At 43.4% G+C, this 25,432-nt stretch overlaps 1 protein-coding gene across 2 annotated transcripts in view; it reads left to right on the forward strand.

The window, feature by feature from the left end:
• The window catches only part of pmp22b (peripheral myelin protein 22b), a 57,704-nt gene that overhangs the window by 22,916 nt on the left and 9,356 nt on the right, over window positions 1-25,432 (forward strand). The window contains exons 1-3 of one of the 2 annotated variants that reach the window (XM_084330314.1): window positions 4,881-5,089; window positions 5,954-6,044; window positions 6,953-7,046. In XM_084330314.1, coding sequence (XP_084186440.1) covers window positions 5,967-6,044; window positions 6,953-7,046 — 172 coding nt within the window. In that variant the 5' untranslated portion in view covers window positions 4,881-5,089; window positions 5,954-5,966. Of the gene's footprint in view, window positions 1-4,880; window positions 5,090-5,953; window positions 6,045-6,952; window positions 7,047-25,432 lie in introns of those variants that run through there. The other variant, XM_084330313.1, reaches the window with a different exon arrangement.

Genomic DNA, 25,432 nt, shown 5'->3' on the forward strand with positions numbered 1-25,432 from the left:
CACCCTCGTATACACATTTTCCCCAACAACTGTTTTGGGGGATTTGTACTTTACTCAAGTATTATTAGGTTTGTATACTTGTACTTTTACTCAATTACATTTCAGAGAAAAAAAACATACTTTTTATTCCTTACATTTAAAATGCAGACCTACAAAGTACAAAGTACAAATCTTGCAGGTCCAACAATTTGAATTAGTATATTTGTTTCTCTGGCTGAACTAACATTAACGTTATTAATCCTGCCGCCGCACTCTATTTAAAAGCAGCCAATCAAATCCCCATCAATGGAAAATAAAAAAAAACACCTGCTATCAGAAGAATAGACAGTCAGAGTGACAAGCGACAGAAGATGGCCACAAATGATAGTACGAGTGATGAAGAGGACGAAACGGAACATTTCACTGTCCCTGAATAAAAAAAAGTTTTTACTTTACTTTTTTGTACTTCTACACTTAAAAGTAGAAACGTTTTGACTTTTACTCAAGTGTGTTTTTAGCCAGATACTCTGACTTTTACTTGAGTACGATTTTGAGACGGTACCCATACTTTCACTTAAGTATAATGTCTGGGTACTTTTTACACCCCTGCCCATTCCCCAGCTATAGGATTTTAACTCAATACGCAAAAAATTGCTTTTCAAGTGGAAACGTATGTTTTCTGACGATACTGTGTTTTCAATGTTCCCTCGAGCAAGGCATTTCACCCTCAGCTGCTCCAGTAGAACTGCCCAGTGACCAGATGTGTAGGACTGTGATTGTACTGGGCAGCTGTATGAGACCGGTTGTACTGGGCAGCTGTATGAGACTGGTTGTACTGGGCAGCTGTATAAGACTGGTTGTACTGGGCAGCTGTATAAGACTGGTTGTACTGGGCAGCTGTATAAGACTGGTTGTACTGGGCAGCTCCCAGGTGTGAAAGTGTAAAACTATACGACCGTGAAGCAGGGTGTTGTTGAAACAGAGTATGTGTGTTCAGTCAACCCTCCCAGGTTAAATAAAGGTTAAAAGGGGGACTTTAATGTGCGTTTAAAGGTCACACGACCTAGTTACAGTTAAAGTGTATCCTTATTTTATTCTCCTTCTGTCATCATACCAGATGATTAAATAGTTGATTGGCCGTCAACCTCACTCAATGGCTCCAAGTAATTATCGCAATTAAATTATGTTTCTATCAATTTAGAGAGGATGTCACAGAGTGAGATATTGTTGTCAAGGCCTTATCAAGAGGGGCAGCTTAATCCGCACGGCCTCATCTATTAAATTATTATTATATTAGAGACCACTCAGGTCTTCACAACAGCATTTCAATAAGGAGAGACTGTTTACTAAAACAAATTGTTTTTTTTAAATACTTTTTTTTTTTTTATGAACACACAAACATTCTCCGGAGTCAGACAAGAACATAGATACCAATTTCCTCTCTGTGCGTTCAGTAGAAAGCTATCCGGCTGCAAGATAGCCTAGCTTAGCACAAATGAATGGAAGCGGATACGGACCACTAGCCTAGCTGTTGGCCAAAAACACCTCTCCCGTATTTTTAAGCTGGCTAGTGGTCCGTAACTTTTACTATGGTATTACCATGGTAAATTAATTACACAATAGCTTGTGTAAAACAGAAATTACCATCAACCATCATTGAAACAACCATGATACCTTTTCGTGAGAGACATTCTTTTTTATTTGCTATTTGGTCCGTCAGTGAAACTATAAAGTAAGGCTGGTTGTATTAGCCTGAACATGATTGTAGCTGCATCTCTGCAGAACAGAACAGAACTACTTATCAGAGAATAACGTTAGCTAACCCCCACCAGCCCCTTCCTCTCCTCCCCTAAGTTAAGATGTCTCTATGGAGGGTCCCACATGCTTGATTCAAGCTCTGAAGCCAGCATTGTAACTGTCTCTTCTCAAGTCAGCACAAAGATTATTAGCGCTGACAGGAGGCTGCCGTTTTTATTTGGGTGTGGAAACAGAGGCTCTGAGGAAGTGTGAGCAAGGTGACAAGCAGATAGAGTCGATAACGAGAGGGAGGTCAGTCAGCTCTCAACTTATTGTGCTATAGTGTAGTGAGAGCATGTTAAACATTAAGGGCTAGATCCACAAAATGGATTGCATGGTGCTAATTGCACCCTTACTTATGAATTATGAATTGAAAATGGGGGACCCTGATGTAAACATGAAAGTCTTTCTCTGGTCTGCATCCCCTTAACAATTGTGTTTATTGAGCCGTACTGTATTGTACACAGGGAACAAACTTAACTTTTTGACTTACCAGCCATTTGGCTGGTAGATTTTTAAAAGTACCAGCCGGGCAGATTTTTTACTAGCCAAAAATTATAAATAGCTGGGATGCAGACCAGAGAAAGACTTTCGTCTTGTTTACATAAGGGTCCCCCATTTTCAATTCATAATGACATATATGACATACACGACATACAGATAGACAGTACTGCTACATCTATACATTTATGACATACCAGATTTGCAAATACAGTACTGTTTGTGATACAAAAAAATAGTCTAGAAAAGAGAGTATATACATTTGACGTAGAAACTGTACATTGGAGGAGGTTGGGTATAGTGGGGTGGGGGGTTGTGTGGGAGGGTGGGGGGTGGACTGTACATTGGAGGTGGTTGGGTGGGTGGGGGGGTTGGGTAGGAGGGGTGGGTGGGGGACACTGTACAAATGTACAAGCAAAACTGTACATTGGAATATTGACAAAACCATACTTGGTAATTTACTGTACATTGGAGGGGGTTGGGTTAAGACATTTACAGGGGCCAGTTTCAAATTGCAGTCTCCCGTAGGTGTTCTTTGAGAGTGGTTTTGAAAGTGGGTAGTGATTGACATTCCTTTACAGCTTTGGGTAGGGCGTTCCACATTGATGTGGCATAATTGCGAAACGTGTTTAGTCCCTTGTTTAAGCCGAATCTGGGTTTAACATGATTTGTGGAGTTCCCTCTGGTGTTGTGATCGTGCTATTCACTGACCTTTGGGAAGTATTTTGACATGTACATGGGTACCTTGGTCGTGTAGTGTATCTTGTAGACCAGGCCCATTGCAAGTCGCTGTACTCTGTCGTCTACTCTAAGCCATCCTATGTTGTCAAAGTGGGCAGGGGTGAGGTGGGTTCTAGGACGAGCTGCTGACTCACAGAACGACACATGGTGTGTGTTGCTGTGCAGATGTGGCTCCAGTGAGGCGACACTTATGAGTAAAAGTATCATGGTATCATTTTGGGGAGAAAATAATGGAAAACGCCATAATATCACCATCCATATCATGGTTTAAATTGGATTACACCACAGTGTTGGTTAATATAAGAGACATAAGAATAGGTATAAAAGACAATAAAAGTAGTCCAATGTAGAAAGTGCAGACATAAGAATAGACATAAAATAAGTACAATAAGTACAGTGTTGCTCGAAAGCATGTGAACCCCCCTGGAACAGCCAGTCCCCCAACCACCCCACACATCAATCCCCACGACATCCCCATCCAAGACACATCCCCTGAAAAAGCAAATGGTAAATGTTAAATCGCTGCATTTATATAGTGCTTTAACCAAAGCGCTTTACAATTTGTTCCTCACATTTTACCCATTCACTCACACATTCACACACCGATGGCGGAGGCAACCATGCAAGGTGCCAACCTGCACATAGGGAGCAATTAGGGGTTAAGTGTCTTGTTCAAGGACACTTTGACATTCTGGACGGGAGGAGCGGGAATCGAACCGGGAACCTCTGGATTACCAGACGACTGATCTACCTCCTGAGCCACTGTCGTCCCCAGATGCATGTCTGTATTGTGTACAGTGTACTGTGGTCATACATAACTTTTCACAATGGTAAATTATTTATACAATGGCCCGTAACCATGGTAACACTGAAGTTACCATCACACTACCGTGATACTTTTTTCACAAGGGGAAAATATAAGTATGCTTCTTATACTAAGAAACATTTCAACATTTTTCATGACCTTTCACTTCCCCCAGTAAAAAAAGAAAAAGAAAAACAGAAATCCAGCAAATTCCTATCATTGTTACTCCCATGGTTTACGAGGTTATCTATGTGTACATGCTGCATTGGAAGGCAGGACAGAGAGGGAGGGTTAGGGGGGGGTTGAGTCACGACAAACACAACACAGTCCCTGCCCTGGTGCACTGGGCATACCCATCCACACACACTCACACATGTTATGAGTCACATGGTACACGACTGGGAAAAGCCCCCCCCACACACACACACACACACACATGTATACACACACACGCCACCGTTACACTAGAACATTGTTTGTGTTCCTCGTCGCCCAGACAACACCGGGAACGTCGAAGGGTCAAGAAGATATAGCCCTCCTCCACGTTTGGAGAATGTCCAAAATAAATACCACACTGTTCTCCATGCGGTGTATTAACCAGCTGTCTAACTATAGGAGAAGACGCCATCATAGCCTAGGCCCAATTTATACTGTGTAAATGTATATGCGTGCCTATTTAGTATTTTCTATATTTTGCGTCTTACTTGTAGCCTACTGGTGCACAAAATACAGTCAAATACCGAGAACATTATTTAATTATGTGAAGTAATTCTGCTATGTTTAAAATAATAATAATAATAATAATAATAATAAAGTATATTCAAACAATAAATATTCAGACAACCGAAAATAAATCACAATAGTCCCTGTAGAACGAAGATACAGCGGTTACAGACAGCATGTGTCTCCTTGGTAACCAAACAATAGTGAGCTCACACTTCAAAGCATCCCCAGCAGCAGTGAGTACCCGGCTGCCGCGCGCTATTACGCATGGCTTGATGGAGTGGCTCGTTTGGGAACCTCTCCTCCTGTCAGACCAGAGGGGCAACTCCGTGACGCAGGGACGCACGCAGGGCGTTGTTCTCCCATAACGAGACACTTTATAACAGCGGCGCACAGTGATCCCCTCAGGCATCAATATAGTCAGAGCGGGACTTAATAAGGAGCAAAGGAGCTGTCTGTCTGTGGGACCGTTTTTTGGGAGACTTGCCTTCGCGATTTTTCCAACGTTGAAAGCTTTTTTTGTGCGTGTGTGGAAATACTATAGTAAGTGGACTCTTTCTTGTCGTTGTGTTAAACTGCAGCCGCGCGCTCTAAATCTTTCTAACGGATTTATTATTAATGAAAAAAAGGGCTTTATTAATTAATCCTGGAACGGTCACACCGCTCAACGCACGCACGAAGGAGGAGGAATCATTTCGACGGGTTTATATTGTTACTTTTGGTGTGCTTGCGTTATGTTTAGCGATATCTGCTCTTATATATCACGTTATTATACTGACATTTCAATGATTTTGGAGATATTGGTGCTCTGAGTGATGACACATGGGGAATCTGAAGGCTATTTTGAACAGCTATGTGATTGTGAAACAAGTATCCGAATGCAGTGCGGGTTATTGAACTGTTGCACGAAGCATTTTTCAGTTTAGGCATTCAAACAGTTGAATTTAGAAAGTGTTCAAAGCTTCGAAGAGGAGGAGTGCTCAAATATGAAAAGTTCGCAAATATGCGCTATAGATTTGGTTAGGCCTGGCTATAGGCTAAGCGAAACACTGTTTATATAAAAGTGATATTATACATTTTTGAATGCTTATACTAATTGTATTCGTGTATTACAAACAGGACATACGCGCACGGTCTCTTTTAGAATGTCCCTCTGACTGAGATACGGTACCTCCGGGGTCCGGAGAATGTTTCCAAAAGAGGCTGTTGCGCCTCCAGAGCGCGCTGCTGCAGAGACACACCCAGGGCCATCCCATGTCCCACCAATCTGAGACATCCTCCACACGCACTATCTCTCTCTCTCTCCCCCCCTTTCCATCTCTCTCTCAGACACACACGCATACACACACACGTTGACCCTGGGTGTCAGTCAGAGAGTAACTTGTCTTCTGCTCGTTATCCGTCCAGCTCATCAGACAAGATGATTCTCCTGCTCCTTGGAATCGTTGTCCTGCACGTCGCAGCTCTTGTTCTCCTGTTCGTCTCGACCATCGTCAGTGTGAGTATATAACGAACTTCTGCTTAGAAACCCTTCCAAGTGTCGCTTGTTATGAGTTAATTAATAGATCCGATTTGTTCAAAAAGGATATTTTAGTGTAGAGCTATTAGAATGACAGATGAGCCATTTGTCAAGTATAGGCTTAGACTCATGGGGTAACGTTCAGAAGATAATTATTTGAGTGTATGTCGCTTTCATTCCCCTCTGTAAACAAAATGATTTCAGTGGTAAGCTTTAATTTATCTCTGCGTAAAATAAGTGATTCCAGTGGCAGACGCTTTCAGTTGTCCCTGTGACTAAGATAATGATGTCGATGTCGTTGTAAACTGTAATTATCTCTGTAAACGTCGAGGCTTGAATTAGCTCCGCCTGCCTGCCAACCAACCAAAACATTGCCGAGTTTTTATCTGTGTCTGGTCATTCCACTCTACCGACCACTTGAGTACATGATCAGCATTGTTCAGAGGTCAACTGTGGGCATGTGACTGAACAAGAGTCATCCGCCCTCTATGTTAATTACACCTCGTTCTCTGCGTTGGCGGCTGATACTGACTACTAAATAATCATCGATATTGAATAGTCATCCAGCCCATGATTATTTCTATGGCGAGCTGCTAGGGCTGGACTTTTGGACTTGAACTTTGTGCTGCACTGTATACATACATGACCCCAACCACTGCACTTTATTGTCTTATCGTTGACTCACTGTTCTGTCCTGTTTTGCACTTTATAACAATTTATTTATTATTATGTTATTCTTATTTGTGAAAAAAATCATGGACTGTAATGTCGAATCACGTTCCGTGTGTATATACAATATGGTGAATAAAGTAATCTGAATCTGAATCTGATCTGTTTCCATTCCACACATCTGTCATTGACTGAGCTGTGTGTGTTTCCCACCTCAGGAATGGACTACAGGTGACACCGGTAGCTCAGATCTATGGAGAAACTGCACACCTGATGAACTAGGCTACCGCTGTGACCCGGCTTCAGCTGGAGGTAAGACATTGCTGGCCAAGCCGTCTTAATACTTGACTGTGGTGCTTTAAAAAAGGCTTATAATGAAATGAGGTTTCCTTGTTGTTAGATGTTTATGTTTTAGTAATTTGTCTGAAATTGACATATCAATGCATTGAGGGTAATTTTTCTTACTCCAGCTCTTGGATAGACCACTGCACTTCCGCGTTACATTGAAATCACGGAGGAGATAGCGGGGGGAGCAAATTAATGAATGTGGATGAGAGCCTTGATGTAAGTGGTTGCAGCTACGGCTGTGGGGATGCTAGAGACATGATCCAATATACTTTTATGCGCCTGAATCTCCTGAACACGGCGCGACCCATTCCAAATCGATCGGAACTTAATCGGCAGAGATAAAGTCCCTTTTTCAGCACCTACTCCCCATACGCATGCGCAGATTGCAAACGTATTCTGACGGCAAGCGACACGGTGCGAAACCGGGTTAGGATGTTCCATCAGTTCCATCCATCCACCTGGAGAGTGGAGACTCAATGAGGTAATTGTAGATGTCGCCATAAGACGCGTCTGGCCATTGAGTGGGATCATTTTTCCATTATCCTGTTCGGCTGAAAGTACACTGGCAGAGTAGGGTATATCTTGCACTGGCCACCGAAGCAGGCACACGCTCCCCCCTCTGATGGAACATCCTAACCCGGTTTCGCGCCGCGTCGCGTGCCGCCAGAATACGTTGGCAATCTGCGCATGTGTATGGGGAGTAGGTGCTGAAAAAGGGACTTTATCTATGCCGATTAAGTTCTGATCGATTTGGAATGGGCCGCGCCGTGTTCAGGAGACTCAGGCGCATACAAGTCTATTCAATCATGTCTCTAGCACCCCCACAGCCGTAGCTGCAACCACTTACATCAAGGCTCTCATCCACATTCATTAATTTGCTCCCCCCGCTATCTCCTCCGTGATTTCAGAATCCCGGAAGTGTTGCGGTGGTCTATAGTATTTTCCCAGTGCATTATGGGTTGCTTTTCTTACTCCAGCTCTTGGATTATATTTTCCCAGTGCATTATGGGTTGTATTTTCCCAGTGCCTACTCATTCAAACTTCAGGAAACAGCTAAATATAGACATATTTAAAACAAAAATACACTGGAGGAACAAAAATCTCCGGAAACCATTTCCAAGTTTAGTATTCTGAAGGAGCCTACTGATTACACTATGTATTATAAAGGTAGTCGGGTGGTCGGGTCTGATTTTGGCTATGTGTGGTGAAGGTTTCCAGGACATATTGCCTCTGTTTTATATTTTCGTTCCTTTTTTTTTTACATCAAGAACCACAATTGAATCAAGCCTGTGACTTAATCGAGTCACCCGCGACCTTGACGTTGACATTATTATGCTATGCCCGTCATCATCGAGCCTCATATATGAACCTCAGCGTAAGCTTTAAAAGACACAACACACGTATTGAGTCGACACGTCCATGAATACCCACTCAAGGAGGATTTGAACTGCTGATAAACCGCTCCCTCCTCCGGGGCAAAAGACCCCTCTCTCAGCTTTCCTGTTTACCCTGTGGTAGGTGGCCGTGGGTGTGTCGGGGGATTTTGGCGCCATCTGTGGCTGAGAATGTGGCACTGCATGTGCAGCAGAGCTCCCCAGCCACTCACAGGCCGGCTTTGTATAAATAGTTGTGGTGTGACTATGTTTGGGAGTCCGTAGTGAGAGGGGAATGGAGACCCAGGGAGGTGTGCTGCAGGGTGGGGCTGGATAGTATTTAAAGGGTTAGAGCTGGGAAGGATTCTGCTGGGTGTGTGTGTTTTTGAGATGGGAAAGAAGGAAAGAGAGAGAGAGAGAGAGAGAGAGAGAGAGAGAGAGAGAGAGAGAGAGAGAGAGAGAGAGAGAGAGAGAGAGGGAGAGAGAGAGAGAGAGTGTGTGTGTTTGAGATAGGAAGGAAGAGAGAGAGAGAGAGCGAGAGAGAGAGAGGGAGAGTGTGTGTTTGAGATAGGAAGGAAGAGAGAGAGAGAGTGTGTGTGTGTTTGAGATAGGAAGGAAGAGAGAGAGAGAGAGTGTGTGTGTTTGAGATAGGAAGGAAGAGAGAGAGAGAGAGAGAGAGAGAGAGAGAGAGAGAGAGAGAGAGAGAGAGAGAGAGAGAGAGAGAGAGAGTGTGTGTGTGTGTGTTTGAGATAGGAAGGAAGAGAGAGAGTGTGTGTGTGTGTGTGTGTGTGTGTGTGTGTGTGTGTGTGTGTGTGTGTGTGTGTGTGTGTGTGTTTTAGATAGGAAGGACTAGAGAGAGAGTGTGTGTGTGTGTTTGAGATAGGAAGAACGGAAGAGAGAGAGAGAGAAAGAGAGAGAGAGAGCACTAGTCTTCTATCTCAGTAGGGACTTTGACCTGACTGCACACTATCCCCAAGGGGATCAAAATCAACGAAAGACTCCCACCAGTGAATAGAAAACAGTGTGTGTGTGTGTGTGTGTGTGTGTGTGTGTGTGTGTGTGTGCACGCACGCGCGTGAGTGTGTGTGTGTGTGTGTGTATATGTGTGTGTTTGTACTTCTACACTTGTGAGGACCAAGTTTGGTGTGGGTTACGGTTTTGAATTTTGGTTAAAGGTTAAAGGAACACTCCACCAAAAAAATTCAAATAAAGCATAATCTCACACGTGTCCCAGATGTGTAAACGGTCTCTCGCATACACATCATTAAGTTATTTAGTTGAAGATTTGCAATCTGTGATGATGTCATTATGATTATTCAAGTATTACATACAGTTCAGTGAATATATTTTAGAATTTAGAGCATAGGCTAGTGGTGAGGGTTAAAGGTAGAATCTGTAATGCCACAAAACAGCGAACTCTAGGCAAAAGAGCCACACCTAGATTCTACCCTTAAGGTAAGAGGAATTAATTGAGCAACTATAGGGGCCTTACTCAGTACAAGCACACTTCTGTGTCTGTGCGTTTCGATGCAGGGAGGCCTCATATAGAAGGCAGTGTGCTGCGGCATGGTTCAGCTCCAGCGTCAGTCAGTGTTTACCTACTCCGTCAGTGCAGAAATGGATTATTTTGTTAATCATGAAGAAAACAAATTATCTGACAGCCGGCTGTTTCAGATGCATATTCAGACCAGGCCGACCACCCTCCCACCCACATGGGACTGTAAAGACTGTAACATGGTCACTTTGTTTTGCTTCAATAAGAAGCTTCTCTGGGTTCGGTCGACATGGTCATTTAAACAAGGTAGAAACACCACAGATAGAGTTAAGAAGGTTTGAGCGTTGTTCCCCAGAGATGGTGTAGTGGTTAAGACGGACCTCCCCACACCCCTGGAACCCGTACCCCCTGCTGGCCTGGGATCTGATCCCTTAAGACGGACCCCTACCCACACCCCTGGAACCCGTACCCCCTGCTGGCCTGGGATCTGATCCCTTAAGACGGACCCCTACCCACACCCCTGGAACCCGTACCCCCTGCTGGCCTGGGATCTGATCCCTTAAGACGGACCCCTACCCACACCCCTGGAACCCGTACCCCCTGCTGGCCTGGGATCAGATCCCTTAAGACGGACCTCCCCACACCTTGTGGAACCCTTACCCCCTGCTGGCCTGGGATCAGATAGTTGGGAACTAGGCTACACTGGCACACCTACTTCCAGTGAATGACGCTAAGCTAGGCTAACGGTGCGGCTGTTCCCTAAGCCTACTGCATGCACGGAGAAGAAAAGTGTATGTATCTGCTTGTCTAACTCCAGGGTAGATGGCAAATAAGCTAACTTCCCCAAAAGTTGGCGTGTTCCTTTAAGCTTTGTATACTGTACCACCTTGATGACAAATCACTCAACAATGTTGGTGTTTCTGCTCATTTGAGTGATGCTGCTCAACCAGAGTGATACAGAGAGGGATGCTCAACCAGAGTGATACAGAGAGGGATGCTCTACCAGAGTGATACAGAGAGGGATGCTCAACCAGAGTGATACAGAGAGGGATGCTCAACCAGAGTGATACAGGAGAGGGACGCTCAACCAGAGTGATACAGAGAGGGATGCTCAACCAGAGTGATACAGAGAGGGATGCTCAACCAGAGTGATACAGAGAGGGATGCTCAACCAGAGTGATACAGAGAGGGATGCTCAACCAGAGTGATACAGAGAGGGATGCTCAACCAGAGTGATACAGAGAGGGATGCTCAACCAGAGTGCTACAGGAGAGGGATGCTCAACCAGAGTGATACAGAGAGGGATGCTCAACCAGAGTGATACAGAGAGGGATGCTCAACCAGAGTGATACAGAGAGGGATGCTCTACCAGAGTGATACAGAGAGGGATGCTCAACCAGAGTGATACAGAGAGGGATGCTCAACCAGAGTGCTACAGAGAGGGATGCTCTACCAGAGTGATACAGAGAGGGATGCTCAACCAGAGTGATACAGGAGAGGGATGCTCAACCAGAGTGGCCTGGAGATACAGCATGGAGAGTGAATGGAGAGTGGCCCTTTGCTCTGCAACTAAGTTAAAAGGTTTGCAAAGGGTTCCAAATGACATGGCATTAGTCATTTTGGAGATCTTGGGAATGTTTAGGCGATGTTATGGAACCTGTGTTGAATAACGTTGTTGTATTTCGCTGCTAAGTTAGAACATTTCACATTGTTAATCGTGAAGACTTGAGAGATAAATTACGTTTGGAGATCTCGTGAACACGGAGGCGAAGTGGAGACGTGTGACACATCCGTGGTGGTGAACAGTGTCCTGTTTTGCCGTATAAAGTGAAAACATTCCCCGGCCAATTTGAAAAATTATTTTGGAGATAGAGAGTCGTTTTGAACACGGCGGTGATGAATACTAACCCTGTGTTTTCGCTGCTAAAATGTACCGTCGGAGGGCGGAGGAGTAGCCCCAAGCCCCCGCTAGCTAGCTGGTAGCGGTGATGTCATGTGTCTAGAATGACTCGTCAGCCGGCCAGTGTGTGTTTTGTCAGGGAGCTATGGAGACTCTGCCAGGTGGCTTGATGATGGCAGGGCCCGGTTTGTTTGACTTGCTTTCATTAGAGCTCTCTGACACACACTGTTTGCATAAGGAGGCGGCACGTGTGCCTCTGGGCAGAAGACGGTGCGGCCAGGGCGTTCCTCACGTGTGTGGGGGGGGGGGGGGGGGGGGCATGCCCAACCTCGAGTTCCAAAGGCAGGCTAACTGGCTACAAACAATCAACAAGCAATCAATCACATTTTTTTTTTAAGATTTATTTTTTAGCATTTTTACAGCTTTTTCAGGTCAGACATGACCGACAGAGAGCAGAGAGAGGAAGGACGGGAGAAGATATGAGGGGGAAAGACATGCGGCAAATGTACGTTGGGTTCGGGAGACGAACCCGGGTCGACCGCGTAGGTCTGCAGTGCAGTTATCTGGTGCGTAACCCTGGCGCCCCGATCAAACCTCTATTTAACCAGAAAATAAAAACCCATTGAGACCTCTTTTTCAAGGGTGATCTGGCCAAGAAGGCGAGCACAAATTATGACAAAACATACATAACGAGACACAATACACATACAGAGTAGACTACCGTAAAACCGATATTTTAAATGAAAAGTCAAATTCAGTTTAAAAAAATACAAGCACAATAAAACAATAGCAATCAACCAAAACGTTTAATTCAACATCAAAGCAGGAGCAGCAGGTGGAAAGGATTTCCAATATTCTTTGTTTAAAACAATACAAGGAGATCGGAGAGGCCAATTCTAGACGTGTCTGGAGGTCATTACAGGACCAAGGACCAAAATAAAATAGGCTTCTTTTACTTGCCTCAGTCCGCACGGGCAGTATTTTAAAGCGCATCCAGATGCTGGATCTGAGGTTGAGCGAGTTTTGAATTAATTCAAGCTTGGAACTGATGGACCATGGACGTTTTCCAAGGTACATCGGTAAATCGGAGATTTGCAAATCTGTCGGGGGAAATGTATAACCCCGAGAGCAGACCTGACTAACGGAAGGGTAGTTGAGATTAAGAGGAGGAAGCAGGGTACAAACCAGTGGACTACTCTACACCAGCCGGGAAAAGCCTCTGTGCTAGCTCGTCGGGAAGCTAACCGACAAGCTAACCGAGCTTCAAAACAATTGCAAATTTAGCAAAAGAGTAAATCTATCGGGTAAATATGTAACCTCACAGAACCCACAGAGCAAACCTGACTAACGGTAGGGTAGTTGAGATGAAAATGATGCAGGTCATAGACGCCGTCACGCTGTGGATGTGAAGAGCCTTCCAAAAAGACGTCCTCACATCCTCCTATGTTCCCCGGGTCCCAGATCAGCCATTCTCAAACAGTGGGCCAGTGAGTGGGCCGCGGAGGCAGCCTAACCTACTGCCAAAATCAATGCTTAAATTTGTGTGTTAGTAGTCGCCGCAACGAACGGTAGAATTTCGCAGGCACAGAAACAAGATAAATGGAATTGAGAATGTTTCTGGAGGAAAGAGAATAATATTGTTGGCTAGGTGGTAGGCTATTGATTGCGTGTGTGTGGTTCAAACGTTAAACTTCTATTCCTAAAACAACACTAGCGACAGAGTTGTGTGAGGGTGTGGGAGCGGGGGACATAGGAACCGGGGAACATAGATACGCTCCCCCTCACAGCGGAGTAGACTTTGCATACTTTTGCATATAGTGGGGTTATAGGTTATTATACCGCTCTGTATTGCAAGACACATGTAACACATGTAAATATCACAGTGTCATTTATATCGGAGAAACAGGACAAGCCTTTTCAACCTCGACAACGGGAACATTCTAATTGGGCCCCCGAGCCCCTGTACTTCTCGTTGCGGTGTTTGCTAATACAAGAGCTCACAGCCGTAAAGAACCCCTGCTCACAGTCAGGAAATAGACATTTGTCCAGAGCTGTTCCCTAGCAACGCAATTGTAGTGAAATACATCAAATGGACTGCATTTATAGAGTGCTTTTTATCCAAAGCGTTTCACAACCTATGCCTCGAAAATACATGCATGGTAGGCAGGGACAACAGATGGAAACTAGCTAATTAGCTCAAATCTGGCACATTTACATTGATGTGGAAACTGAAGATGTTCATTAATGTGCACTGTCCCTGGGTAAAAAAATAAATAAACAAACTTAAACTTAAACTCACATTCACACATCCACACACACACAGACGACGGAGGTGACCGTGCGGTGTAGCTCATCGGGAGCAGTTAGGGGTTCGGCGTCTTTGCTCAAGGACTTGTTTGGCACGCTGCCGGGAGGAGCCGGAATCAAACCCGCGAACCTTCTGATTACCAGGCGACTGCATATGTTATTTTGGCCATATTATCCTGCCCTGTTGCTATGAGAACTTGAGGGAACCCCTTTCTGTCTTGTTGCTGGACATAAAGACTTTGGTTGTGTGGGGCAGTTCCAAGTCAGTAAGATATTAGACCATGAGAATCGTGAAGATCAAACCACGCACAATTGTTTTGTTTCATTACACGTTTCATTACATCACATGTTTATTCCATGTAATTGTACCTGTTTCGAGTCTATATACTGTAGTTCTCATTCATAATGATCAAATGTATTACTGAGTGGACCATTAAAGTGACATAATGTACTGTAGCAAATATGAGGGGTAGCCAGGAATCGAACCCGGGTCGTCAGGAATCGAACCTGGGTCGCTCAGATCACAGGCGACAGCGCTAACCAATTGAATGGTTTGACCCGTTAGTCAAGGCGTAGCGTGTCGAGGCATCCGTGGGCATTACAGTGCGTTGTACTACTCCACTGGTTTTGGACGTCAACATCCATCTGTCTCCATAAGCTGGGAACCAGAGCATCAAGACTTGGATTTGTGATGTCATCACAAATGTCATCAGTACCAGTTCCTGGAGTTCGGTATCGGTACCCAACGGTACCTTTTCCGGTTACTTAACTCTCTGTAATAACAAGAAATGGAATTTCAGTTTGTAAAAAAAAAAACAAGTCTAAACTTCTCAATTTCAGCATTGTTATTTATTTAGAACATTTAGTTATTTATTGTTGTAACACACCACACAAAATAAATCACATGATCATGGATTGTGTTTTTAAATGTTTAAATATCAACATTATCTGGCCATCCTCAGTAAATATTATCAAGCTCCTCTGACCTCGTCTGGCCTTTCTAAAGAGATGGGACAGTAATATATTTGTGGGAAATGCTCCCTCTTGTCTAGTATATTACACTCTTGTACTTTCTACTAAACATGTAAAGGTACTGAAATGTGGTACCGATTGATCTAACGTGAATGGTTACTCGGTAGGCCTAGTACCGATGTCAGTGGGTCGGTACCCTTAAAAGTACAGAGTTCGGTACCCAACCCTAGTCATAGTGTCCTGTGAATCTTGTCTTCAGGTTTCAGCTTAAGGAGAAACTTCTTCATGTTCACAAATCAAAACTGAGCTGTACACTCATTTCATTTCATTTCAAACCTTTATTTAAACTCGAAAGGCAACTGAGGTTTCCCTCATTTACAGTCACGCCGAGTGTACATACAGAGTTAAGCAAAAAGGCATATAAAATCACACAGCATATACAATCATAACAATTAGAAAAGTGAGGATAACATCAATTAACATATGTACAACTTGATTGACAAAGGTTGGTCAAGGTTTTAAACTCAAGCTTTAAGGACCGTTGGAGTTCATGCCATGAGAGGGGCATCATAGCAAAATGCAAATTCATTCCAACGTTCCATTCCAATAATGATTTAGTATAAGGAGGTAGCTTACCAATAATTATGTAGTATAAGGAGGTAGCTTACCAATAATGATATAGTATAAGGAGGTAGCTTACCAATAATGATGTAGTATAAGGAGGGAGCTTACCAATAATGATGTAGTATAAGGAGGTAGCTTACCAATAATGATGTAGTATAAGGAGGGAGCTTACCAATAATGATGTAGTATAAGGAGGTAGCTTACCTTACCAATAATGATGTAGTATAAGGAGGTAGCTTACCAATAATGATGTAGTATAAGGAGGTAGCTTACCAATAATGATATAGTATAAGGAGGTAGCTTACCAATAATGATGTAGTATAAGCAGGTAGCTTACCAATAATGATGTAGTATAAGGAGGTAGCTTACCAATAATGATGTAGTATAAGGAGGGAGCTTACCAATAATGATGTAGTATAAGGAGGGAGCTTACCAATAATGATGTAGTATAAGGAGGGAGCTTACCAATAATGATGTAGTGTAAGGAGGTAGCTTACCAGGGCCTTAAAAATGAACAAATGTTGCGCCTCTCCATCAGCGAGGACCAACCAACCTTCTCACAAAGGAGTGTCGTATCGATCATTAGTGATTAATCTGAGGGCAGAGTGATAGACAGAGTCCAGGGATTTAAGGGTTGAGGCCGCAGCATGCCTATAAATGACATCACCTATAGTCCAGGACTGAGAAGAAAACTGCTTCGACAACTCTGTTATAGAAATAACACGTGAATGTTATTTTAGGGTGGATTTTTCCTGTTTTCACATACATGGCTGCTGCAGGTCAACAGGAAGCTGCCAGGAGGCGTGATGGATAGTAGTTGTTCTAAAATTAGCCCCCCAAGAAGAATGCCCACTCCTACCATCCACACTAACATCATACCATGACACTGTTAGTAAGTGCAAGGGGCGAAACTTTAGTTTGAGAAGTGGGGACACACACACACACACACACACACACACACAATCATTATGGGATGGGAAATATGCGCACGTGATAGATTTTTTCGTGCATGTGAAGAACGCACGCATGTGACGTGAAGCTCAAATCGTACCCACAACGATTTCCATTTAACCCTGCTTTTCTTCATTAGCCATACTCCTCTCGACATGTCATTGCACAAACGCACACATCACAGAAAAAAGTCTTGCATATTAATTAACATTATATAATGTAATTCTTCGGACTGTAAAAAGTGAGAGGGACAAAAACAAGATTTTGAAAAGTGAGGGGGACATGTCCCCCCTGTCTCTAGTGGACATTTCGCCATAATAATTGTTCTGCATCACTGTTTGCCTGTGTTGCCATGGTAACAGGGGACAAACCAGAACCACGGCCGTCGACAATTATTTCCTCTGTCGGCCTTTCAGTGAAAATCTTGAATGACAATAGTGAGGCTTTTGTACTGTTTGTCGACACATAAACCAAACAAACTGAATGTCAAACACAGCAGGTGCTTATTAGTAATATTCTGGGCCCTTAACCCTTTACTGCCACACTACAGAAGGTTAACCCTTTACTATCACACTACCGACGGTTACCGGCTGTTGTGTGGCAGTGAAAGGGTTAACCTTATGTGTATTGTCGCAGTGAAAGGGTTAACTGTTTGGTGTGAAAGGGTTAAGGGTCCAATCCGTGTTCCAAACTTAAGCAATTGGGTAGAGCCACCACTAGAAATGAAATGAGAAATAAGAATGGTACGTGTTTATATTCTCTAGTAGTTTGACATCTGCGTTTTATATTATTCTATATTATAATCTATATTATTAATAATAATAATAATAATAATTCATTTGATTTATAAAGCGCTTCTCAGTAACCCGAAGTCGCTGACAGTAGGCAGAAAGAAAAGAAAAACAAAGAAACAAAAGAAACAGAACCACAGGGGAAACAGGGAACAATATGAAATACACAGGAACATACAGCCACAGTAACAAACAACAACAACAGGTTGGAGGAGGGTGGTTATGGGTAGGGAAGGTTAAATGCTAGGGAGAACAGGTGGGGTTTGAGACGGGATTTGAAGGTGGAGAGTGAGGGAGAGTCTCTGATGGTCTGAGGGAGGGTGTTCCAGAGTCGGGGTGCAGAGTTTTTGAGCTTGGATGACGGGACAGTGAGGGAAGCAGTGGAAGAGGACCGGAGGGAATTCTATATGATTCTATATTCTGATTTCCAGTGGGTTAAGGAAGGTCAATCTACAGATCAACCTCTTCAGGAACGTGCGTGAATAAACAATAAACGTTATAACTAATAAAAATTAAATAAAAATCACGGATCGGGGGTTTAACTGCACCTCGTACCAGGAAGTGACCTGTGTCGCGGCCTATCGGTACCACCCCCTGGAGGAAGGAAGACCAGATGTCTGTTTATCTAAAACAGCGTTGCTATACGTATATGGTCAGTATTTATAGGTGAACACTATTCATAGAAGCACGATGGAAAATGCTTGCGGCCCCACCCCGCCGGCGTTAGGCATTAGGGTGTCATGTGACGCCTGCAAATTGAATACTGTAGTGTGCAGGCGTGCTGTTATCGTGAGAGGTCATTATATTTACAATTAGATTGAATGCACTTTCTTTTTTTGTTTGTGTGCACGCAGAAATATAATGTACATTTTATCAGCAAATGGGATGGGTTATAACTGGTGGTTGATGGTCTCTCTCTCTCTCTCTCTCTCTCTCTCTCTCTCTCTCTCTCTCTCACTCACTCTCTCATTTTCTCTCTATCTCACTCTCTCTCTCTCTCTCTCTCTCTCTCTCTCTCTCTCTCTTTCTCTCTCTATCTCACTCACTCACTCACTCTCTTTCTCTCTATCTCACTCACTCTCACTTTCTCTTTATCCCACTCACTCTCTTTATCTCACTCACTCTCTTTATCTCACGCACTCTCTCTCTTTCTCTCACTCACTCTCTTTTTCTCTCTATCTCACTCACTCTCTCTCACTTTCTCTCCATCTTTTTCTATCTCACTCTCTCTCTCTCTCTCTCTCTCTCTCTCACTCTCTCTCTCTCTCTCTCTCTCTCGCGATGCGGTCAGTCGAGGTCAACTCTAAGTGACCTGTCTCTCATGATGTGACCACTATGAAGCCCATAATATGGCCAGAGATGAATTAGCATCAAAGCCTCTCATGTCTCACGTGAGCTTGTGCTGCTGTTTATTTGGACGTACACAGTGGTGTGACCTCTGACCTCTGACCCAAGGCCTGTGTGCATGGAGACTCTATAGACACATTCTTATTTCCACACAAAGACAGGTGTTGCTGACCTTTCCAACGCGCAACCAATAACTAAATTAGCTTGCTTGATAAATACTGCTTGGAAAATGTGACCTTGCACTCTGGTTAGATGCCAACTATATATATTATATATATATATATACAATTATTTTTAATTATTATTATTTATTTGAATCTTTTTTCATTTTGTGCTTTTGAATTACGTTATAGAAACTGATGAGCAAAGCGCCTCTGCTGTGGAAATGTGAAGAGTAGGAGTAGCAATCTAGAATTAGTGGTCAGGTCACATCACAACTAGAGCTGCCGCGATAACCGCATTACCGCGGTATCGCTGTTGCATCACGCTCACCGCAGAGTTAGGCTGAATACCGCGTCACCGTTGTTTTTTATCATAATAATAAAGTTGGCTTGCGGCTTGCGGCTCTGCAGATATACCCTACTCGGTTCCAAGCGACCCTATTGGTCCAGCCTGGCTCTGCGGCTCTGCAGATACCCCCTACTCGACGCGTCACACTTTGTAGCCTCTGAACGAAAACAGAACGCCGCGCCGCCATCTTTACTGCCTCGCTAAGGATGCATTTCATTCAGGATTTGTTTGCGACAGAACCAAGTGCAATAAACAAAAAAGAATGGATTCACTGTGTATTCTGCCTTATTTATTGATGAAACAAAACCGACATCAACCCAATTTACCACCGAGCGGAGAGTTTAGTGTCACAACAAGATCGCTGATGTGTTAAGTTTGTTGTTGTGATTAGCCTAATACTACAGTCAGCCGATATACACGAGAGGTAACAACGTTAAACCCGGGTTTGCTTCGTAGAATACACAATGAGAGGTAACGTTAGCTTTGGCAGAATAGACGCAACGAGAGTCTGGTTAATGTTGTTATTGATTGATTGATTGAAACTGTGTTAAACTCTGGCTTGCTGCAAGCCCTCGGACATCTATGCCCACGGAGCTTTCAGTGTACACAAGCGAGCGGCGGCGGCCCCGCCTGCATCCCCATTCCCCAAACGGAGTAGTACCTGGCTGCAGTGGAAAAGGAACGAAGTACCAGGTGCCTAAAGCGGGTCGAGTCGAGTAGGTAATATGCAGTGGAAAAGCGCCATTAGACTAGAGGCAGGCTATAAGAGTAGACTACTAAAAAAAAAAAAAATGCATTCAAATTTTTTTTTTTTGTGCGCACTGTGCGGTAATTACCGCGGCGGTAGGAAATATTGCACAAATTCGTGCGGTAAGGAAAATATCAATACCGCGGCAGCTCTAGTAGCAATCTAGAATTAGTGGTAACAGAACTTCACTGAGCACTCCTCTTGTACGATACCTCATACATACAGCCCAGTGTTTCCCACAGGATTTTCAGAGACTATGGGGGGTGAACCTCCGACCCTCTAGGGGGGTCCCGGGGGCATGCCTCCCCGGACATTTTTTTTTGTACATTTTAAAGTTAAATGCATCAATCTGGTGCACTTTGAGAGCAAAATAAAGAGGCTAGATTCTATGATGAACTTTGTGCTCAAAACACAAAATCGACTAGACTAGTGCTTCCCAATCCTCTCCTCGAAGCACCCCAGCCGTTCAATGTATTTGTTAAATTCCACCACCAGCACACCTGATTCAACTTAACTAGCCCTTTATTAGTTGAATCAAGGTGTGCTGGTGGTGGAATTTAACAAATACATGGAACGGCTGGGGTGCTTCGAGGAGAGGATTGGGAAGCACTGAACTAGAGCATACATTTGAGCCATCAAAGAAATGAAGCAAAAGTGGTTACCTGTGTTGAACTGGTTTATTTTTTAGAAAATAAAAAAATATAGTGGATTACTATTACGACTACTACCACTGCCAATACTACTGATACATCCATGTTGGCAAACTTTATATAAAAAAAAAAATATGTAAAAAAAAAAAAAAAAAAAAATTAATTAATTTTTAATTTCTTTTGGTTCATTATACAACTGTGGCGGGACTAATTAGACTGTGGCGGGCCGCCACAGTCTCGGTCATTGATGGGAAACCCTGCAGCCATGATACCTCATACATACAGCCATGATACCTCATTAGGGATGGGAATCGAGAACCGGAACGGTTGGGAACCGGTTCCTGTCCGATTCCTGGAATCGCATGCCTCCGTGACTATCGATTCCTCTTATCGATGTCATGCGCATTTTTAAACAATAACGTTAGCGCCACGCATGCAGCCATAGCAGACTATTTGATTCCTTGACTAGGAAAACCTAAATGAAAACGAATGCTTTCACTGTATAAATATTCTCCCATTTCATCCATTTTAGATGATCACAATATACCGAGGCTGCAGCTAGTGGTTCTCGCGCACCTCAAGAAAATCCTTTCACGCTAGCACAACGGGGTAAACTGACTCAGGAAAAGGTGAATGAGTGTCAGAGTCACTAAATTTGTAAGGGCTCGTCAGAAATCTCAAGTTGCATGTTGTATTCTAACCAGCTTAGTTCTGTTGCATTTCCAATTAATTTATTAAAATGATAAATGTATCAGGAATCGATAAGGGAATTGATAAAGAATCAAATCGATAAGCAGAATCGACAATGGAATCGTATCGATAAAATCTTATAAATTCCCATCCCTATACCTCATACATACAGCCATGATACCTCATACATACAGACATGATACCTCATACATACAGCCATGATACCTCATACATACAGCCATGATACCTCATACATACAGCCATGATACCTCATACATACAGCCATGATACCTCATACATACAGCCATGATACCTCATACATACAGCCATGATACCTCAGCCATGATACCTCATACATACAGCCATGATACCTCATACATACATCCATGATACCTCATACATACAGCCATGATACCTCAGCCATGATACCTCATACATACAGCCATGATACCTCAGCCATGATACCTCATACATACAGCCATGATACCTCAGCCATGATACCTCATACATACAGCCATGATACCTCATACATACAGACATGATACCTCATACATACAGCCATGATACCTCAGCCATGATACCTCATACATACAGCCATGACTCATACATACATCCATGATACCTCATACATACAGCCATGATACCTCATACATACAGTCATGATACCTCATACATACAGCCATGATACCTCATACATACAGCCATGATACCTCATACATACAGACATGATACCTCATACATACAGCCATGATACCTCATACATACAGACATGATACCTCATACATACAGCCATGATACCTCATACATACAGACATGATACCTCATACATACAGCCATGATACCTCATACATACAGACATGATACCTCATACATACAGCCATGATACCTCATACATACAGACATGATACCTCATACATACAGACATGATACCTCATACATACAGCCATGATACCTCATACATACAGACATGATACCTCATACATACAGCCATGATACCTCATACATAGACATGATACCTCATACATACAGACATGATACCTCATACCTACAGCCATGATACCTCATACATACAGACATGATACCTCATACTTCAACATGCAACTCAATCAGGAAAGAACGAGTGTAAATCAATGCATGAGGACAGACAACAACAAGACAACATCCTACCAACCGACAAACCATTAGAAGGGAACAGCAGAGCAGCAGATACAGTTACACATAATACGAGAAAGAGAGAGAGAGAGAGAGAGAGAGAGAGAGAGAGAGAGAGAGAGAGAGAGAGATAGGGGGGAGAGAGAGATAGAGGGAGAGAGATAGGGAGAGAGAGAGAGAGGGAGAAAGAGGGGGGGGGAGAGAGATAGGGAGAGAGAGAGAGAGACAGAAAGGGGAGAGAGAGAGAGAGAGAGAGAGAGAGAGAGAGAGAGAGAGAGAGAGAGAGAGAGAGAGAGAGAGAGAGAGACAGAAAGGGGGGAGAGAGAGAGAGAGAGAGAGAGAGAGAGAGAGAGAGAGAGAGAGAGAGAGAGAGAGAGAGAGAGAGAGAGAGAGAGAGAGAGAGAGAGAGAGATAGGGGGGGAGAGAGAGGGGTGAGATAGAGATGGAGAGAGGGGGGGGGCGAGGGAGGGGGAGAGAGAGGGGGGGAGACAGAGAGAGAGAGGGGGGGAGAGAGAGCGATAGCATGGTTTTAGGAAACCTGATAGGCCAGGGAATACATGCATCACCTCAGACAAGAAATAGACCCTGCTTAGAGATGTTAAGATTCCTGGGCAATTGCCATGACTGGACCACAAACAGATAGAATGTAGATAGACTGTGAAATTACTGGAACACATACAAATTTAGACTTTTAACTGCATGTTCTATGCATTTTGGTGAGGCAAAATATATCACATCAGTAACTAAAGGTAATCATCACATCAGTAACTACAGCTAATCACATAACATCAGTAACTAAAGATAATCACATAATCAGATAATGTTACTGAGTTTACATCTTCTCCAGTGGAGGCCGTCACAGTCTTCAGTGGATAATCAGTCTTGTCATTGATCGATTGATTGACTGAAAACTTTATTAACAGATTGCAGAGAGAGAGAGAGAGAGAGAGAGAGAGAGAGAGAGAGAGAGAGAGAGAGAGAGAGAGAGGAGAGAGAGAGAGAGAGAGAGAGAGAGAGGGAGAGAGAGGGGGTGGGGAGGGAGAGAGAGAGACAGGGAGAGAGAGGGAGAGAGATAGGGACAGAGAGAGAGGGAGATAGAGGGGGGAGAGAGAGAGAGAGAGAGAGAGAGAGAGAGAGAGAGAGAGAGAGAGAGAGAGAGAGAGAGAGAGAGAGAGAGAGAGAGAGGGGAGAAAGAGGGGGGAGAGAGGGAGGGAGGGAGAGAGAGAGGCACTGGCTTGTTTTAAAAGCAGTCTTCCCAAAGCTTTTTCCTAATGGGTTAATGGCTGACGGCCTTGGAAGAAGAAAATTGATATTGTACACAAAGTGTTTAGGAAAGAATACCTGTCCCCCCTCGTTACTGAGGATCCATTAAAAGAAAACGTTCCGGGAAGACAACGATGTTCTGGCTATTAGCTTGATTCACTTAGACAGGATGTGGAGATCAGCTTGGCCACATGCCAGTTAGCTCGTCCATAGTTCCCCTCTCAAAAACACACTGTTTTTCAGATAATTTCAGAATATCCCAATCTAGGGCCGTGCTATATGGTAAGAAACTGAATATCCCAATCTAGGGCCGTGCTATATGGTAAGAAACTGAATATCCCAATCTAGGGCCGTGCTATTATGGTAAGAAACTGAATATCCCAATCTAGGGCCGTGCTATATGCTAAGAAACTTAATATCCCAATCTAGGGCTGTGCTATATGGTAAGAAACAGAATATCACATATAGGGCTGTGCTATATGGTAAGAAACAGAATATCACATATAGGGCTGTGCTATATGGTAAGAAACAGAATATCACATATAGGGCTGTGCTATTATGCTAAGAAACAGAATATCACATCTAGGGCTGTAATATATGCTAATAAATAATACTTTATAATACTGCAACGTGCAAATGTTGGATATAATACATATATACTGTATATATTGTTAACAATGATATTGTAAAAAGGTGCATACCTTTGCACTGATCTATAACGGTGAACCAGAATGCACTAGTCCAGCCTTTATCTCCCAGCTCTAGAGTTACTGTCTGTAGAGTCATTATGTCTGATGCAAGGAGCCCGTTTTCAATAGTTTGTTTATGAAAATTATGTACCAGTTATTTATAGGTATAATCTGTAATGTTGTTAAAACAGCGGCCCTCCTCTTGGTATTACACATGTTTTTGCGTGGGTGGGAGTTGGGTGGGGATAGGAGCGAGGCTGCTATTGTAATTTACTGTAACTATATAGTAACTTATTTGACTGTGAATGTCTCTAGACCTCTCTTGGGCAGAGCCTGAGGTGTGGCCAGCAGTGGCAACCCCTCCCCCTCCTATCCTCACTCAACTCTAACCCACACATGAGACCAAAACAAAAAAATCTATTCAAAGTGCAGTACCAAGAAGGGCTATTTTGCCAGGACAAGACTCTATAGTCACCCAAACAACTGCCTCTTTGAACTCCTGCGGTCAGGCAAGCGATACCGGAGTCTCATGGACAGTACAGACAGACTCAGAAGGAGCTTCTATCCCCAGGCCATCAGGATGCTCAACGACAATGACACTATTTAACAACCCATCATCTACACTCACAGCACACACATCCACACGCACACACTCATCGTAACACCCACTTTACTCACTTTAGACATTTTAACACACTATATATTTATTAGCAAAGAGATTGCACTACAATCCATACCTCATTGCACCTTACCCTAAGTTGTACCTCATCCCATTTCTGCATTGTACCTCACTGTTACTCTTTTTTTATACTCTGTATTGTATATTGTATATATGTATATTGACGGAACACTTTTTTTTACGTACTTTTGACTTGATCTATTTTATAC

The sequence above is a fragment of the Notolepis coatsorum genome (assembly GCF_963971535.1).
Source record: "Notolepis coatsorum genome assembly, chromosome: 15".
Taxonomy (NCBI): Eukaryota; Metazoa; Chordata; class Actinopteri; order Aulopiformes; family Paralepididae; genus Notolepis; species Notolepis coatsorum.